This window comes from Protomyctophum parallelum, assembly GCF_964188405.1.
Source record: "Protomyctophum parallelum genome assembly, chromosome: 1".
Taxonomy (NCBI): domain Eukaryota; kingdom Metazoa; phylum Chordata; class Actinopteri; order Myctophiformes; family Myctophidae; genus Protomyctophum; species Protomyctophum parallelum.
The window spans coordinates 19,293,356-19,313,341 of NC_139697.1; the positions used below are offsets into that span (position 1 = coordinate 19,293,356).

The 19,986-nt window shown below is 42.7% G+C and overlaps 3 protein-coding genes across 3 annotated transcripts in view; 1 reads left to right on the plus strand and 2 right to left on the minus strand.

The window, feature by feature from the left end:
• The window catches only part of LOC310861530 (tax1-binding protein 1 homolog A-like), a gene marked incomplete at its 3' end in the record, with an annotated part of 54,990 nt that extends 44,158 nt beyond the window's left edge, over positions 1 to 10,832 (minus strand). Inside the window, exons 1-3 of the mRNA XM_083769013.1 lie at positions 10,780 to 10,832; positions 7,799 to 8,020; positions 208 to 310 (exon numbers count right to left, since the gene is read on the minus strand). Of these exons, the coding sequence (XP_083625139.1) occupies positions 208 to 310; positions 7,799 to 7,990 (295 nt within the window). The 5' untranslated portion in view covers positions 7,991 to 8,020; positions 10,780 to 10,832. The remainder of the gene's footprint in view (positions 1 to 207; positions 311 to 7,798; positions 8,021 to 10,779) is intronic.
• Positions 10,833 to 12,552: 1,720 nt separating this feature from the next.
• Positions 12,553 to 19,986, plus strand: part of hibadha (3-hydroxyisobutyrate dehydrogenase a) — a 48,869-nt gene continuing 41,435 nt past the window's right edge. Inside the window, exons 1-3 of the mRNA XM_083787244.1 lie at positions 12,553 to 12,663; positions 15,185 to 15,345; positions 18,040 to 18,149. Coding sequence (XP_083643370.1) covers positions 12,594 to 12,663; positions 15,185 to 15,345; positions 18,040 to 18,149 — 341 coding nt within the window. The 5' untranslated portion in view covers positions 12,553 to 12,593. The remainder of the gene's footprint in view (positions 12,664 to 15,184; positions 15,346 to 18,039; positions 18,150 to 19,986) is intronic.
• Positions 15,897 to 16,874, minus strand: LOC310857322 (aldo-keto reductase family 1 member A1-B-like; the record flags this gene model as incomplete). The annotated part of the gene is made up of 1 exon (XM_083762941.1): positions 15,897 to 16,874. The coding sequence occupies one exon, from the start codon at positions 16,872 to 16,874 to the stop codon at positions 15,897 to 15,899; it is 978 nt and encodes a 325-aa protein (XP_083619067.1).

Genomic DNA, 19,986 nt, shown 5'->3' on the forward strand with positions numbered 1-19,986 from the left:
AACGGAGGAGTTACCTTGGAATACCCTGGGTCTTTACACACCGAGCGGTTTACATAGCGAGGGCGTGTGTGTGTGACGTGTGTGTGTGTGTGTGTGTGTGTGTGTGTGTGTGTGTGTGTGTGTGTGAGTGTGTGACGTGTGTGTGTGTGTGTGTGTGTGTGTGTGTGTGTGTGTGTGTGTGTGTGTGTGTGTGTGTGTGTACTTTACCCTGGAACACCACGGTCCGGTGCACAGTGCCTCCCGGTTCATAGTTTTCGGGCATGGGGGACCACAGAAAGGTGTAGTAATCCCGGGCCGTGCTCCATCCCACCTGAAGACACACACACACACACACACACACACACACACACACACACACACACACACACCACCGTTATGACGATACCATGAGATGTTCATCCACGACGACACTATATATATATATATATATATATATATATATATATATGCCCTACGTATATATATATACGTATATATATACGTAGGGCAGCGAAGGAACGCGACGTTGACAAAAGAATATGTCGGATATGTTCGATACTAATCGGCGCCGTCGTGACGGAATCTTGTATTGTACAGTACGTCCAAAACAGGAAATTGGGAATAAAATAATAACTTGTGTTCTAATAGGTAGTTGTTATTATATATATATTTTTTATATTCTTCATTTAAAAAAGTGAAAAAAAAGGTGGTCGACGAGCATTTTTCGTCTTAGTTTCCAGGGAGACATCGAATTTCTCTTTTGGGTCACGGGCTCAAAAAAAAGAAAACGTTTGGGGAACCACTGCCGTACTACACACACCACAAGTTGTGTCCGTTTATTGATATATGGGGGATGTTGTTGTCGTGGACGTAAATTAGTGGCCCAACAAGGCAGGATTGTGCAAACCCGGGTTAGAGGCAAGAGTGGAACTATATATTAGAGGCAAGAGTGGAACTATATAAGACCCGGCACACTCCTCCTCCTCCTCCTCCTCTTCCCTTCCCCTCAGTTCCTGCCCCCTTTTTTTTAGGCTCAGAAAGAGGGCCAGAGGCGTGCGTGCGTGCGACCGTGCGTGCGTGCGCGCGCACATGCGCAGTTTAATACCAGCGCAGAGCAGTCGAGAACAGACCCCTGACAAAGAGAAGGGGGTGCGGGGGAAGTGGAGCTTTTTTTCTTTTCTTTTTTTTTTCTTTTTAAAGTACGCAAAAAGGGAAAAAAAAGGTGAAAATTTTACGCAGAATAGCGGGGGGAGATGTAATTATATGAATTTCATGTGTTGTTAAGTGACAGATGATGAAAGGAGACTTGCGAACATCATAACTCCAGTCCCGTGTCGTAAAGCTGTCGCACACAATCACACTCCCTCTCTGTCTAGACCGCTAAAACACACGCGCACGTGCGCATGCACGCGCATGAACACACGCATGCACACACACGCGCGCGCGCACACACACACACACACACGCACGCACACACGTACACACACACAGCCCACATGTGCTGTATACATGCAAGTGATATTACATAACTGAGCATGCGGGTGGTTTTGCCACCAGTGGGACCCGTGCATGGAAGTTATGGAACCTGCCTCCATTTTAGACCGGAGAAAGTTTCACCATCCCATGGCTCATGAGACTATAGGAAGACAAAACCTAACTATAATGTGGAACGCCCTACCAACAGCCATTAAGACACGTGAATCCCTTGACTCTTTCAAAACCGCTCTCAACCCCCCCCCCCCCCCCCCCCCCCGACCCCCTTTTCCCCTTACTGTATGTTTTTTCCCTTTTTAACTTTATATGACAATGTCCATGTTTATGTAGAAGTGTATATTTGTAAGTCTCTAAATGTTCTGATGAATTGAAAATGGTGGACCCTGTTGTAAACAAGTGTAATGCTTTATCATGCCATGTCGTCCACAGTAACAGTTTTTGTACTGAGTTGTGCTTTCGTTTGAAATGTATACCCATTCTGCATAGTCAGTCAGTCAATCAATCAATCAATCAATCAATCAATCAATCAATCAATCAATCATATTAGTCAGTGTTCAGTTGACACCACCAGGGTGACAAGTCACACATACACGGTGTATGTGTACATCCACACGTGTATGTATACATATACACCTACATAACACTGATGTCATTATTAATTCAGTCGTGGAAAAAGTACTCACAAGTCATGTTTTGCTTATGTAAAAGTATACCAATACCGCAATGTTGAAAAATCTTTAGAAAATAGCAGTTCTAAAAGCTCACAATGCTAACTTGTAGATCAGCTATTTTCAAATGGCCGAACAAAATAATTTGTTTTGATTATTATAACAAATATATATATATATATTTAGCATATATATATAGCATATAGCATATATATATATATATATATATATATATATATATATTATGCATGTTTTGTCAAAACGTATTGTGTTTTAAAATAATTGTAGTAAAATTGTAAATATTTGTCTGAGATGTAGTGGAGTAGAAGTACAAGTGTATACAGTACTTGAGTACTTACTGTATAGTTGCTTCCCACCACTGCTATTAGTATTAGTATATATTTTTTTACAAGATTCAGCTTACATCATCCCAGTTAAGTTATTAAAACAAAAACAGGCAAGCAGAAATGTGAGAAGGAGAAGAGAGGGTTGACACAATCAGCGCGGATAAAAGAATGTTCAAAGTTAATAGCACGGCTATATAACTACGTAAAAGTATATACGCCATAAATCAGGTCCAATTCAAATGTGTTTCAGTCTGATAATTATGTAATTATAGTTCCCCCACTTATCCAACGCCATTACAGTGAGCTCAATAGTACCGTACCAATCATATATGGGAACTGTCAGCGTTCAACATTTAGCCAAGGCAACATTCTTTCCGACAGAGTCATTCTAGTTAAGACACTATCTTGACTACCTATACTATACATACTTCACAAGTTTACGATGAAACTAGTTGCTCTATCGCGTATGTCAGTGGTTACCAAAGTAGGGGGGTCCTTTAGGGAGTTCCAGGGGGTCCCCCTGCAGCTAAATGATCGTTTGGAACCAAATGGACCCTTATGGTTATGTAACTCTGAGAGTTTACCCTAACGGGTCCAATTGGTTCCATTTGTACACTCTCAGAGTAAATTAACATTGATTTAACAATCTAAATTGGGGGTCCCGGAGATAGAAATGCTATTAAATAGGGGTCCGTAGACTAATGCATGTCAAACTGGAGGTCCTTGAAATTAAACGGGTTGAGAATCACTGCTAGAGCCGTAAACATCTTCTCTTATGGAGGTCCCTGGCATAATCTCTTCAAATGGGGTCCGCGCGTCTTCATTAACAAAATGGAAAGAGAACATACATCATACATCACAGGCGAATAAATAAGTAAGTGGTACACTCATGGAGCCATATCACTTTATCTTGGAACAAACAATACTATACCTACGATCTTGTTAAAAAACAATGGAAATAACTAATTCTATTTGTATAATTCTATTTGTATTGGTATGACCCATGACAGGCCGCGGATACATGGGTTCGCGGGCTATATATAGGGGTTTTATCTACTTGATCTATCTACCGAACTGAAGAAATGTCCTTCGGGGATATAGATAAATAGATAATCTTCCATCCAAGTCTGCTTCAGGTGCGTGATGTGCATGATGTGCATGTACACCCGCATTTCAGGTCGAAGCCAGACATAAATAATTTTGCTAATTGTAGAGTCACGGTTGACTGACGTTAGCTTAGGTATGGGCATGCGGTGTTCCGACGCGGGAGCGAGGGTATAAAATAATCACAGGCAAAGGCAGCTATCAATCAGTCTTCCGAGCGAGCGCCGCCCGCGATGACACGCTAATTACACACCTGCACAACGGGTTTCTCCCTGCCAACCCCGACAACATGCCACGACCAAAAGCCCTCTGAAATCAGGGGCTTTCTGTGTGCGTGCGTGCATGTGCTGCGTGCATGTGTGCGTGCGTGTCTGTGTGTGTGTGTGTGTGTGTGTGTGTGTGTGTGTGTGTGTGTGTGTGTGTGTGTGTGTGTGCGTGCGTGCGTGCGTGTGTCAGTGTTGATTTCGTCGACTAATACTATGACAAAGAAATTTCATTGACTACCTTTTTTCACTGACGAAAAAAGTTATTATTATAAATATTATAAATATTATATAACAAATAAAAACTAGACTAAAATGTTAGGAAGGGACTAGTGGACAAGAGATCCAGTATAACTCATTTTACACTTGCATGCTGAAAATAGCAGATCTACAAGCTCACAATACGTCGCGCTGCGATGCGTTGTGAGCTTGTAGATCAAGTGTAAAATCAGTCATTAACATTTTGTAAAATCTTATGATATTTAGCCGACTAAAACTAGACACTAAAAACACTAAAACATTCCAGGTGACTAAAATGTGACTAAAACTAAATTAAAACTATTCAAGAGACTCTCAGACTATATGACTAAAACTAAAATCAAAATGGGCTGTCAAAATCAACAGTGTGTGTGTGTGTGTGTGTGTGTGTGTGTGTGTGTGTGTGTGTGTGTGTGTGTGTGTGTGTGTGTGTGTGTGTGTGTGTGTGTGTGTGTGTGTGTGTGTGTGTGTGTGTGTGTGAATGTGTTTGTGTTTGTGTGTGTGACTGTGCCTGCGTGCGTGCGTGCGTGCGTGCATGCGTATTGTGTGTGTGTGTGTGTGTGTGTGTGTGTGTGTGTGTGTGTGTGTGTGTGTGTGTGTGTGTGTGTGTGTGTGTGTGTGTGTGTGTGTGTGTGTGTGTGTGTGTGTGTGTGTGTGACAACATATCAACACCACACATTACACAGCACACAAATAACTCAATGTAGTCTACTGAGGCCGGACAATTTATAGCTTACACACTGGAAAATAGAAAGGACATGTTTGGTTAGGGTGTACAGACTGTACACTGTCAGTGTTTGTATTGTATACATTGTTGTCGTGTACAGACAGACACAGTATACACCTACATTTACCACCAATTGTTAAAAAAAAAGGCTTTTCCTGGATATGATATTAGCCGTTTGAGCCACTAGGGGGTGTCTGTGTACAGCAACTGAATTCGGGAGTGCCTGTTTTGCAATTGAGAGGCCAACTGACTGTTGAGTCATAATGGCAGTGAGTCGGATCTCTCACTCACCCGATCACTCACTCACTCTTTCACGTTGTCTGCAATATACATGAAAAGTTGAGAGACACAACATGCCGAGTCATCTCTGCAATATGTATGTATGCAGGTGTGTGTGTGTGTGTGTGTGTGTGTGTGTGTGTGAACACAAACTTTGTCCTAACAAACATTAAATGCCACAAACACTGAAGACAAAAGTGAGGACGCAAATTGTGATTGGGCGGAATGAGACGATGTATGATGACGTAAGATGATAAGTGCGCCCCTCACTTCACACAGGTGTGATTTTTTTAAATATCTAGCTAAACCTATCGGCTACAAACACAGATAGGCTGAGGCTCCTATCCACTAATCTCTTAATATTTCTCAATCCGTGCAGGGAGGTGCAAGTCTTGCATATCTCCCTTAACAATTACAAGTTTAAAGGTTTTCTTGTAATTAAAAACAAAAAAGATCTTCCAACACAGATTTTTAATTGGCGACATCCTATATACCGCCTCTGGCAGATACAATGTATATGCATGTCTCTCTGCACACGCAATAGCACAGCCACACACACACACATGACGACAAGATTAAAGAAACCGGGGTGTGCTTGTTACATGAGATGAAGAGCTACCATCAAACAGGTTTCATTAGCAGCGGCTTAACCAGTTACATTTTCCAATTGATTTTCTTTTCCAAATAAACGCGCCGCGCTTTACTCTTTTTTAATTGAGCCGGCAGGATTTGAAGTCAGTTCTTATATAAAGCGAGGATAAAAATGTTTGTCTTTTGACTTTACGAGACATTAAGTTCCTCTCGTTCAACATTTCCTCTTAACCCATTCGGGACGGGGAACCCCTTTTGGTATTTGGAAAAATAGCAGATCTACAAGCTCATAGCCACGAGCTTGTAGATCTGCTATTTTTGAAAAATCAGTGAAAATGTGTAGCAAATGTTTGAATATATATATTCTTTCAGAGCAAACGTTTTTTAACTCAAATCTTTGGTTCTGGGGGAGGGTCCCTGGAACAACATATTTCAGATGGGGGTCGGCGGCCAATTACATATATATTTTTGGGGGTCCTTGACATGAAAATGTTTGAGAACGACTGACATATAGAAACATGAGGTTTTTCAGAAAACTGTCTGTTTAGAAGACATTCATTTGTAGAATCGACCTCAGTTCTAAATGGCTTAATTACGTGTGAGATTTGATGGCCTTGATAAAAGAGTGGAGGAAGGGGGGGGGGGGGGGGGGGGGGGGAGAGGAAGAGAGAGATGGAAAGAGAGAGAGGAGGGAGAGATGATGAGGTCCTAATAAGAATCAACGTGGCTAATAAAGACCACCAAACGTTTTGCCCCCCAGCAAAGGCCCATATTGCATCTATAGCCCACCTCACACACCACTCTTCCTTCTTCCTCTTCCTGTCATGTATAGCAGTGTGTAACCACACCAAAGCTTTCACTCGCGTACTATAGAGCCAAGCTGTGACGCTGCTGGAGTCACATGTGTTGATACCGACTGCCAGCCGAGGGCCCTATACCCTTATTGTGCTGAATATAAGACTATGTTTTTTCCAATGGAAATGTCCTAAAAAAAAAGAAACTGGGTCGTATTATAATCAGGGACTAGACTATTGAGTCGTCTTATAATCAGAGTGGTCTAATATTCGGCACAATACGGGAATAATGAAGAAACCCCATCACTGTGACCTGCACGGAGGCTTCTATGGCTGTGTCCAAACTTAACACGTTGGTTTGCTAAAGACATCCACAGACGCGGTCTTATCAAACAAAACCCCCGGGGTGCTAAGAACGTCTGGGGACGTTTTAAGCTTATTCTTTTTTATCGATATAGAACGCTAGAATCGCTAAAATATTTTTTGGGGGAAAACAGCCCGGGTTGCTAGGCAAAGCCTCAGTTTTGTGCATGCGCACCGTTCACTTCCCCGTCTTAAAATCTGAATCTATGCTGCAGCCGCGCAGCGGATCAAAGCGTGTGGGTGCTCTGAATGGGATAATTTCTGACTTTATGTTGCATCGTGGTTACAATATTAACGCTTCTGAAGAGAAATAACTTTATCGGCGCCATGTAGAGATGGCCGATTTTGCTATTATTGCCAAGGATTCAGTCACAGTGGCGCCAGAAGCATTATTTGCACAGCGCTAGCCGCTCCAACATGTGGCTTTGTGTAACTTGAGGAGCAAAACACGTTACAAAGACAGCAATAGAATGATTCAGAATGATTTAAGCTGCAGGGGTGCTGGGGGTATATGTATACCTTGAAGTAAGGTTGGCCAATATGCCAACAGCTCACTGTTCAGCGGGTCGCAGGTCGAAAAAAAGAAGACAGATCTACAAGCGACACGTTGAGAGCTTGTAGATCTGCCTGTTTTTGCAGCGCCGGTGTCAGGGTAACAAGATAGATTACAGGCGGAGATGAAGTGAAGTTGAATCAGGCAGGCTAAGCTATAGCATCACCACCAGCCATGGTGGTGTTGTTGTTGTTAGCTTAGCTTGTTGTACAGGTTAATTTGGCTACATTCGAAGAGTTGAAGTTTAGATTATTTTGCAAAATTAAAAATTAAATAAAATCGCAGAGAAAATCGCTTAATACAAGTATTCGGCGATGGACTCCAATCCAATCCACGTTTGCCGATATACTGTATATTCGTATCGTCACCCAACCTTACCTTGAAGATGCCCACCCAGTCCTTGGGGTGCGGTGTGATGTAAGGGGTGAGGGTATAGCGGCACTCCAGTGGCACCTGGGGCAGGAAACTCTTCCCCACGTTCTGGAAGATGACGTGGGCAAAGTTTGACGTTTCCATGATGCTGACGCTGCTGCCGGGCGACGAATCCACCACCTGGAACGACGACATCATGTCCCGTTGTGGTCACTTCATTTGTCTGACCTGTGAGGAGGAAAAGACAAGGGGAATCTATATTTCCACATTCACTCCAGAGGGCCACATTGCACATAGCAAAAATAGCAGATCTACAAGCAAAAAACCTGTCGCAGTGCGACACGTTTTGAGCTTGTAGATCGCGCGTCATCGTACCAAAACCTTACGTTCTCATGAAAGACAGTTGACCTTCCCTTAAATAGGCTACCCACTGCTATATTATTATTATATCACAACATAATGTTATATCATTGACCTAAATGGAGTTACTGTATATCCACAATGATAGCATGATCTTTTTTTTTTTTTATGTATTTTTCAGAAATTACATGTACATGTGGAAAACTTTAGTTAAACATGCAGAGTGACACATTACCCTACTTTACCGGGTAACATCATCTTCTGATACTTGAATGTTTTGACATGAAAAAATAGCCTGCGAGCTGTTATTGTTCCACAGTGCTGCTCGCTGAGCACACATGAACGGTAAAGATACCAAGGATTGGACAGTGGTGTCGATTTACAATTTAGGGATTTAGCAGACGCTCTTAATCCAGAGCGATTTACATTAAGCCATTAAGCCGTTTATAAATCACTGCAGTCACTGACACGTCCGCTGACGAATCCTTGGTATTTTCATTCGACCGGACAGAGTCAGCTTTTCACCGCAGTTTGGAAAGTCCTGGTGAAGGTCGGGAAAACTTGGGATTCCCTTCTCACGTACCAGTGGGAACCTGTAGAGCAGTGGTTTTCAACCATTTCCATAATATCAAGGTCTATTATGTATTCAGAATTTGAGCCACGCACCACCGTGACATTTTAGCCTCAGATCCAAAACTAAAGAACAATATTTTGTTGTCGTTGGACAAGATTTTGTCCACGATTCCATGCTGTATTGATTAGGGACCTTAAAAATATATTTTAGGTTATTTTATACACATGTTCTAACTAACAAACAATATAATGAATTCATTGATTAGCTGCTGATTAGGTTGCTATTCAAATAAAAGTGAATTGAAGCAATTACGTTAATTAATGAAAGCAACTCATGGTGTCTTTAGGCTTATTCTGACTGAATACATTTGATTAAAGAATAGCTACACATGTGTCAGTCTAGAAGAAACAGTACTCTTCTGAACTCAAATAGGTAATTTAAAAATAAATATTCAAGCCATATGTTTTGTATACTTGATACTATATGTGTCATATTTTTCTTTGCAGTCGCTACTGTACATGTGCAACTATCATCAGATTGTAAGGGAACTTACTTACTTTAGTTACACTTAACACTGGAAAAACTATGGTGTGGAAAATAACCTATGATAAATTGCAAAACAAATGTGATTAGTTGCTGATTCGATTAATCGATTACCAAATTAGTTGACAACTAATTGAATAATCGATTTGATTACGATTAATCAATGAATCGTTGCAGCCCTAGTATTGATGTTGGTATTGGTACCATAGGAGAGATGCAGGCAAACGTTGAATTGTGTAGACTTCTTGTAAATTAAGCAATGCAGATGTTTAACAATAATGTAACCCGAGAGGGTCCATTTGGTTTAATTTTACACTCTCAAGCGTGAAAAACCACTGCCCTAGAGCACCAAAGTCTGATGTAATCTACATTTCCTAACCTGGGTCACTTACTTTTTTGTTCTCTATTCTGAATTCCCATATCGTGTCATAACTGTGCTTAAAAAATAAATGAGCATGCATTTGAAAATTTTGAATATGATGAAGCGTCAACTGGCGGCGAGAAAATGCTAATGTTACCGCCACCAAATAAATTTAATATTTGTCATAAACTATGACAGACACTATAGAGTCACTGACAATCATAAACAGTACAGCACCACCTCCCTGACTGACAATAGCGCCAGCCCAGGGACAAATATGCTTATTTTTGGACCACGATTCTTCTATGAGACAATTCTAAGATATTAACCAACCCTATATTATTCTCCATCTCCGTGACCCAGGGGATGAACGAGTGACGTCAGTACTTTACTCATTATCAGGGATACTTGAGGCCAGATCTATCTATCTATCTATCTATCTATCCATCCATCCATCCTAGGACTCTCTTTATATCTTTGCATGTTTGTCTCTCACTCCAAACACCCAAATGTGGAGATGTCATAGTTCTGACCTCATGGCTGACATCATACACTGGCCTCCAAGTATCTCTGATAGATAGATAGATAGATAGATAGATAGATAGATAGATAGATAGATAGATAGATAGATAGATAGATACCTTTCTGAGAGACATGTTTTACTTTTAACATATAAATATAGTCCCATGAATTGAGGTATCATTATAATAAAGGTAAAGGCAGCCATGCAGCAATTAATTAGCCTATATGGGGATATACTCGGCCAGTGTTAATCCCTCTGTCTGTGGTCTAAATGGTTAAACACAAACATATCTAATTATCTATGGTAAAAAAAACAGACATACTGTTACTGTAGTGTAGTGTAGGCCTATATGAATATGTCTATCATAAACATGTCGATTAGTCATGTTGGCACAGACTACCATGCTGTAATAACCATGTCATATATGCGTTGGATATATATAGCTAAACACGTATAGCTATAGCTAACATTAGCTAGTGAGCAGGCCATGTCATCATGTCATGTCATTTAGCTCTCTTATAAACCGCTAGCCGGCCATGCAGCTGGCCAACACGGACCACTATATATATATGCGCCAAAACGACATGATCCGCATCGACCACATTGTGTTGAAATCTAAACGGTACCCGTTCTGTCTGCACGTGTCCCTCCAGTTGCAGCACAAACAATCAACTTCTCACGGCCCGAATGATGCGAGGGGTCCGTATACGTTGTTGTCAATGCACTGTATAACGATGCATGCAATGCATGGAGGAGGAGGAGACGACGATGCGGTCACTTCCTCACTTCCTGGATGATTTTGCAGGGTGCTGATTGGTTTCCCAAGGATGCTGAGTGAGGATGCTGAGGGAACTGAAGGAATTTATTTTCTGTCAATAATAACCAGCTCATATTAGGCTAATAGGCTATACATTATGATTGAGGATAACAAACTACTGGTCAATTTACCAATAATCAATAGGCCTGTGTGTTTTATTTATGATATATGCCTACAATGACCATTTACATTTCAGATTTGGGTTGTTTTTATTTTCCATGTGAAATGTGCGTGTTTGTATTGTTAGTTAGTTCACACACAAATGGCCACTATATGAATGTCTAGTAAAATAAAGGGTGATATAGTTGCTCACGGTGATGGTCAATATAGACACCATAGTGAGCAGCTCACCGGTGACCTATACAACGCCTAGGCTACTGAAATAAAAATATGCATGATGCCACCCAGTGGCGTGCACAGATAGACACTAGGGGGTGCTAGAGCACCCCCTGCCCTTTTAGCAATGTGCTCTTAAAAAAAAAAGAAAAAAGTTTTTTTCTTTTCTTAATTTGTAGTGTGTGGACCATGGTGACATTGATCAATTCTTGATAAAAAAAACGCTTCTACTATTTATTTAGGCCCCCACAATCTAAAGCTATGTTTCTATGTCAGTGGTTCTTCGATAAATAAATAAAATAGCAGACCTACAAGCTCGTATGAGCTTGTAGATCTGCTATTTTTCAATAGCTTAAGCACCAAAATGCGCTGCACAAGGTGTCCTTTTTTCACTTGAGCACCTGCCCCTCTAAATGTCTGTGCACGCCACTGATGCCACCGGTCTACAAGCTCACATCGTGTTGCACTGCAGCAAGTTATGAGCGAGCTCATGACGTTTTCGGTGCCTCAGCTTGACACTTGACGTGGCCACAAATTCAGACTCAGAGCAAAACTGTTGGATCACACCAGTTGCCTCAAGAATGAGATTTGTATAGGCCTACAATTTTGATTTTAAATTTTAATAAAATAAATTGATTCACTTCCTTTTCCAATTAGATAGTGTGTGTGTGGGTTGGGTGTGTGTGGGTGTGTGTGTGTGTGTGTGTGTGTGTGTGTGTGTGTGTGTGTGTGTGTGTGTGTGGGGGGGGGGTCTGTAACCATTCTCGCCGAATTATTGTATTGTGTGAAACTAGCCTATGTAGGCCATAACAGTATGGCTATGTAATGTATATATATATATATATATATATATATATATATATATATATATATATATATATATATATATATTATAAATTATTATAATAATAATAACAATTGTTACTATTATTATTATTATTGTTATTAATACTATTAATATCATTATTAATATTAATATTGTTGTTATTACCACACCAGACACACCCACACTACAGTTGGACAACACAACACAGGATGTCCCGCCTTCGGTGTGTTGGTTGTGAACTTGATCATATAGCCTGGAGCGACAGATACGCTGCGATTGGCTACTTGGTCGTCCAGCAAAACGCCCAGTGGTTGCCTAGTGGTTGTCTGACAACCACGTAGCCAATCACAGCGCGGCAGCGTCCTTCCAGGCTATGAGATCTATTCCACCGCGGCGTCTGGGGTTTTCACTTCCAGGCCCTTGACAGCTGTCACAGACGCTGAGGTCAAGGGGAAAGAAGCATGGCTGCCTTGTTCAGGGGCTCTCGGAATTTATTGCTAAGGTGGAACAAACATGTCGACCTTGCCCGCGGTAAAGTATTTACTTCTCTGTGTGTTCACACACACGCCACTGTTATTTTGCGTTCTCGGAAACGAAATGCCAAAGAAACGGCCTCTCTCACCACTGTTCTAGGGGGTGTGAGCTAGCTAGTTAGCCTCCTGCAGATCAACACACACACACACACACACACACACACACACACACACACACACACACACACACACACAGTCATGTCTCACACTTTCCTCAGTTTGATAACTGCTGGCTGCTGCAGTGCATAATACTCTCATCCTTTAGCTTTTGCACATGATGCTCTATTATGCTAAATGGACGCAAACGACGACCAATAATGGGCATTTTAAACGTTGCATATTAGCCTTTAATTGCTGTATTGCAGACTGGCTGCAGAGTACAGACAATTTGGTGGACTACTTAGCATTGTGCACCAGATGCAATTATGCACCACTGCACCCACCAACTACCGGCTTTACCACTTTTCATTCATGAACTATCAATATTATATGATAGTGTGTTGCCTCCCCTTTTTTAACTGTGACGTGTTGTTATCCGTTGCACAAACTCCACCAATATCTTGCCACCATGCACCATTCATGCCTTTATGCCCTTTTCCACCAATTGAAATGTACATTTTGGCTTTTCTCACAAAGTGTTGACATTTGAGATAAAGATGGGTATACATGCAAGCAGTGTTGACACTTGAGATAAAGATGGGTATACATGCAAGAAATGTGAGTCAAGCCTACTGTTATTACAAAATGTCTGTCAAGTTAGTATATACAACGATATCAAGAATGCACACATTAATATAAACGCATTAGCAGAATAATATTAACAGTATGGGCAATAAATGGAGAACCTCTCTACATCCCCTCTGAAACCACCCCCTCGCTAGTGACAGTGTTGCTGTTTAACAGTAGGTCTCTGAACAATAACATGTCCAAAGATCATATGCTTGTACAGCAGTGTGCTGTGTGTGCACAGTGTGTTCTGTGAGGGGCACTGATACTGATCTGAGTACATGAGGCAAATTATAGGCTCTTTGCAGAGAAGAAATTACACTGAAATATGGACTAGAGCAGTGGTTCTCAATCTTTTCAAGCCATGACACCCTCTTTTAATGATAATAATAATATGAATTAATCATATTTGAACTTGGGAATCTCAGTTGAGGCAATACATTTATTTGCACTCGGTTCCACAGATACATATTGGGGAAAATAGCCGATCTATAAGCTCGCAACGCTTTGCACTGCGAGGCGTTGTGAGCATGTAGATCTGCTGCTTCAAAATGTTTGCCTCTTTCATGGGTAATATTTGACAATTTGGGCCGACCATTTATATTGTACAGTTAGGCCTATGTTGATTACTTTTGATGCAGAAATGGTCTTAAATTGTAAGTTTAGAAATCTATACACTATTACACTTATATAATTGTATGCTGGTTTGTTTACTGTTGAGTGAGACGCATTTTAATCATTTGGGGCGGGAACACCTTTTGGTGTTAGCATTATGCTATGCTTTAGCTATTGAAAAATAGCAGACCTACAAGCTTGTAGGTCTGCTATTTTTGAGAAATCGAAGAACGACTTACATAGAAACATAGCTTTTTCAGAAAACTGTCATTTTCAAACAGACATTTTTAGAATCTCATCTCAGGTCAGAATGGGTTAATCATTTGGGGAACCACCTGGGTTTGAGAACCACTGGACTAGAGGCTAGAGCGCAGTAATGGGGTTTGTAGTTCACTGCAGTTTTTAAGACAATAGAGAGAACACATATTCAGGTACCAGCCAAATGGGCTATATGCACAGTTGCATGCACACATGCCATTTTGGAAAGAGCTTGGGCCCCTTCCCTACTAGGTGTTACTGCTGATACTAATGAAGGCTCTGTTCCATTCTGGTCAGAGTCTCAGGGTGCTGCTATTGCTATGTTGGCTCACTGGAAACACTCTGCTACACCAGTGGGTCTCAAAGTGTCCCTGAGTGGGTTCCAAATGGCCCCGTACCGCACGGGTGTGTAACTCTGGTTCCTTTTGGTTCCCTTTGTCCTTGAAATTATAAAAGTTGAGAGCCACTGCACACTAAATGGAACAGAGCCTAAATTAGTATCATCGGTAACACCTGTGAAGGAAAGAAGTTGTTGCATTTTTGAAGATGTGAAAAATGATCCAATGACAATTAATGTCCAGTTGAAATTTGGCGTTTTTACTAGGGCTCCGATCAGGTTTTTTGGGACACGTCCCGATTGTTTTTCTCATGATCGGCCGATACTGATGTTTAGGCCTGTCACAAAGACGCAAAATGATATTATACTATATATCTGATTGACTTTTATACCACTTAAATGGTATAAGACGATTCCTCCAGATTGCCGATCACCGATCGAGTAATTTGGAGTGAATATCTGCCGATCACTGATCAGTACCGTGACCGGGGCACTCCCATCTCTGGATATTATTACAATGTGGCCAAAATCTCTGCCTCACTCCTTCTGTTCTCTCCTTTCAACTCTTTTCCTTCCTTTCCAGTGTCGAGTCGACCAATGGCCTCGAAGACGCCAGTGGGCTTCATTGGGTTGGGAAACATGGGCACTCCCATGGCCACGAACCTCCTGAAAAATGGCTATCCTGTCATCGCCACCGACGTCTTCCCCGAGTCCTGCAAGGAACTGCAAGACATAGGTGGACAGGTGGGGCTACTGGATTAAAACTTATTACAATTCTTCCAATTTATAGTGACAGGGAGGTTGCAGATATGGAAGAAGGATTATGCATTTTGAGACTTGGTTGAGTAGTCGATGGGTCAAATCAAGGGCCCTCTGTGGTCAGCCCTTTTTTTGTCTGTGTGTACAGTTGTAAATATTTGTGGGGCCCCCTAGATGGTAACTAATTTATCTACCGTTTCGGATGTGGGGCGGCTCGCCGGAACCGGGCCGGTCTGGAACTTCCGGGACCCCCACACAGAGTTGCACCACTCACTTCACACGGGTGTGATTTTTTTATTTTACTTTCACAGGCTGTGCATTAAAAGATGTCATAACAAATTGGATATTTGACACATACCTGCATAGTACCTACATAGCTATGAATATGACTAAGGGTTCACACTTGTTATTTAATCATTTTAAGTGTAGCAACAGTAAACAATGGTTGCGGTATTTAGACAAGCAAACCTGTTTTATTTACCTGCCAGTGGCAGGTTTACAACCCTTAGAGTCAACCCCTTTGTGGGACTCGCTCATCAGTAAGGGTCATTGAAGGGGTAGTGTGGGTGTCCGGCATCCCTGGGCACCTGCTTTCCTTCCACTTGGACCATCGGCACAATGTAGCGCCAGCCGCTTGACAACTCCGTCACACTTTTCATCTCCTCGGCGTCGAGGGCGAAGTCAAACACCCGTATGTTCTCGTTGATGCGGGACTCGGTCACGCTCTTGGGTATCGTCGCGACCCCCCGCTGCGTCAGCCACCGCAGGATGATCTGAGCGGGAGACCTGCCGTGTTTGTTTGCCAGCGCGGCTACGACCGGCTCGTCGAGCAGCACGGGCTCGTCCGGATGCTTCCACGTCCTGTCGGGAGAGCCCAGGGGGCTGTACGCCGTCACCACCAAGCCCCTGTCCCGGCAATGGGCCTGCAGCTCCACCTGGGCCAGGTACGGGTGGCCCTCCACCTGAAGGACCGCGGGTTTGCAGCTGGCCGCGGCGGAGAGGACGTCGTCTATCTGCCGACTGTTGAAGTTCGACAGGCCGATGGCTCTGACGAGACCCTTCCCCACCAGCTTCTCCATGGCGGCCCAGGTCTCCTTGTAGTCGATTTTGTCGTACAGCATCGCGCCGTCTTCCTTCCTGGGGAACGGAGCGTCTCCGCGTTGGAAGGCGTAGGGCCAGTGGATGAGGTACAGGTCCAGATACTCCAGCTTCAGGTCCGTCAGGGTTTTCCGGAGTGCCGGCTCCACGTCTTCCGGGTGATGGTGCGTGTTCCACAGCTTGGACGTGACAAACACGTCCTCTCGTCTCAGGGCCTTGTCGGGGCCTAGCGTCGCCTCCAGCGCCTCTCCGATCTCCACCTCATTGCCGTAGACGGCGGCGCAGTCGATGTGACGATATCCGGCCTGCAGCGCCCAGGTAACCGCTTGCTTCACCTTTCCCGGCTCGCTTTTCCATGTTCCGAGGCCAATGAGAGGCATCCTTTGCCCCGTGTGGAGAACTGCATAGTCATTCATAGCTCTTGGAAACCACAGTTTTGAATTTTGAAGATTGTCCTTCCGTTCTGTACTCCCTCCCACAAGATGAAGTACAGTGCCTTAATATCCGCTGTTCTATATAACAGACTCTCTGTTTACGCTGCTATGGAAACGGAAACCTTTCAACCTATAGAGTTGAAGTTGTGTGTAGGTGTGAGTCTGCGTGCCCGGGTTATGCCCAAATATGGGTCAGGGTCGTGGCCGACGTCACGGCACAGGCCGTCTTCTCTGCATTCTATGTCCTGTGATTACCGCCACCTTTCTTATTGTAAGTCGCTCAGTCTAGATAAGATCGTCTGCTAATGCCTAAATTGAAATTGATGGCACTGATCAATTACTTGATTCAGAAATTAGATATTTGATATTAATTTTAGCTTATAACTTAAAGCTCCATTTTAACCATGATAGATTCATCAAAAACACCCAACCTTTTTCTGGTGACTGATATTGTCCTAATACATGAGGGGGTTGTGTTTTTCATTTACTGTTTTAATTTATTGTCTCCACCAGGACGAAGGCATGGGGAGAGAGTATGTTTTGCACTCCGTCCGTGTGTGTGTGTGTGTGTGCGTCCGTCTGTTACCAGCTAATCTCCGGCACCGTTAACCCGGTCGGTGCCAAATTTTGCAGCCAGCGATGAACCTATTATAGCGCCGTTCTGGCGCTATAACAGGCCAGAACGGCCTGTTATAGCGCCACCAGGAGGCCGACTTTTGAAAAACATTTCTTTTTATATTACTCCTCCAGATTCTGTCCAAAAATCCTGCACATCGTTACACACTATCTCTATAGTCATGTGTTTAAGATGGATCTGTCCGATATTTCATATTCCATCCTAATTGGCTAACATTGGCTTTCAAAGTTTGCAGGATTGGCCCGTTTTGAACAAAACGCCTCAAATCATGAACGCAGCATGCAATTTACGTGAAATCTTTCAGTCTTTCCTACTAGGCTGAGGTTCCCCTGGAACAACATATTTTCAGATGGGGGTCGGCTGCCAATTACATATATGTTTGTGGGGTACTTGACATGAAAATGTTTGAGAACGACTGACATCGAAACATAAGGGTTTTTTCAGAAAACTGTCAAGAGTTTAGAAGGCATTTGTCCTGTCTAAATGGTCTAAATTTGTACCGATGCCCAGGTCGTGGACACCCCGGCAGAGGTCGCGGAGAAGGCGGACCGCATCATCACCATGCTCCCGTCCAGTCCCAACGTCATCGAGGCGTACACGGGCCCCAATGGCATCCTCAAGTAAGCTCCGTCTCTGTTTTTATACTCTCCTCCGTCCCCCTGGCTGCAGTGTTGTTTTTGGCAGCAAATTTCTATTTTAGTTTTAGTCATAGTCTCCTGAATAGTTTTCACTTAGTTTTAGTCACATTTTAGTCACCTGGAATGTATTAGTGTTAGTCTAGTTTTAGTCGACTAAATGTCATAAGATTTTAGTCGACTAAAATGTATTTTTGCGGGCCTTGTTGCCGTCATAATGACTTATTTTACACTTGGCTGATCTACAAGCTCACAAGCTTGTAGATCTGCTATTTTCAGCATGCAACCAAGTGTGAAATGACTTATACTGGATCTGTTGTCCACTAGTCCCTTCCTAACATTTTAGTCTAGTTTTTATTTGTTGACGAAATTGTCAGTATATATATATATTTTTTTTTAAAGATATTTCTTTGCGGCTTACGCCTTTATTGATTTTTTAAGGGATAGAAAGTAGGCTGACAGGAAACGGGAGAGAGATGGGGGATGACATGCGGTAAAGGCAGTGTCGGGTCCGGGAGTCGAACCCGCGGCACACCGCGACTGGATCACCAGTCCGGTGCCCAGATAGTTTTAATTTAGTTTCCATTTAGTTTTCTTCAATGGAAAAGGTAGTCGACGAACATTTTTCGTCTTCGACGAAAACAACACTGCCTGGCTGGCTCCTTTCTTCTCTTCCCTTCCTTTTTCCTCTGTTGTATTCACCTTTTTCTTACAGCCCAGAGTGCATTGCGTTTGTGTGTGTGCAAAAGTTCCTCTTTCTCTTGCTGTGTTGCCAGTTCTGCAAGAGAAACAAGTGTCCAGGTCTGAAAACGAGCACAAATGAAAATGGCTGATCTACAAGCTCACATAGCGACACATTGTGAGGTTGTACATCCGTTATTTAAAAACCCATTGAGAATAAATCTAAATATTTTGAACATTTTAATAAAAAAGGCACAGAATATGTTCAGATGGATGTCTGTGGACAATTGCATATTAATCGGGGGTTCCTTGATGTGAAGAAATGTGGACGCAAGCCCAAATAAGCAACTACTATACACTTTAGAATCAAGCCCAAAGAAAACATCAACCAGCAACTACCAATCATTTATTTGCAAGTGACTTTACAGAAAAAACAAGTCAAAGGTTGCTTATAATAAGCAGACATGGCAACACGGCCTGAAGGAAGCAAAGCACACAAGGAGCCCCAGTACCTTGGCGGGGAAACACGTGGATAGACAATTAACAGTTTCAGATTAAACAATCGTGATTTCCAGATCTCCCTGCCTAGTTAGTTTTCACTGACCTTTTGAAGAGCCACTGCGCCGACTCGATCGTTGCTTGTCATGAAAAATCTGCTTTAAGACAATCGGCGCTGGGATTTCTTTCAAAATAGAAGCTCGGGGGGGTGCCGGGGAAGATATGGCAGCTTTTACTCTGAAAGCCTGGGGGGCTTCCGTTCCGTACGAAAAACGGGAGGCATAATGTTTCTCGCTTACCTCGCTGTTATGATCGAGTCTCTCTAGAAGCGTTAATAATCCAGGCAAGAGGCAAGTTGAAGTCAGAAATAGATTTTTTGCGTAGCCTCGATACCCAGGCTTTCATTTCGTCTGCCCGAAAAATGAAAGCCTGGATTTACGTATGGGCTGCACTGACCTAAAACTGGCCTAAAATCGCTCCAAATGATGTGACGTCAGGGCTCTGAGCGCTGTGTGCACCTCTCAAAATAACACCGTGAGGAAATCATTACCAGTGGAACTTCAAACGATGGCTATGCGCGGAAAATGAGGAGAATGGCTGAAGAACCCACCACACAGTCCAAGAAAAAAAACAATGTGTGCCG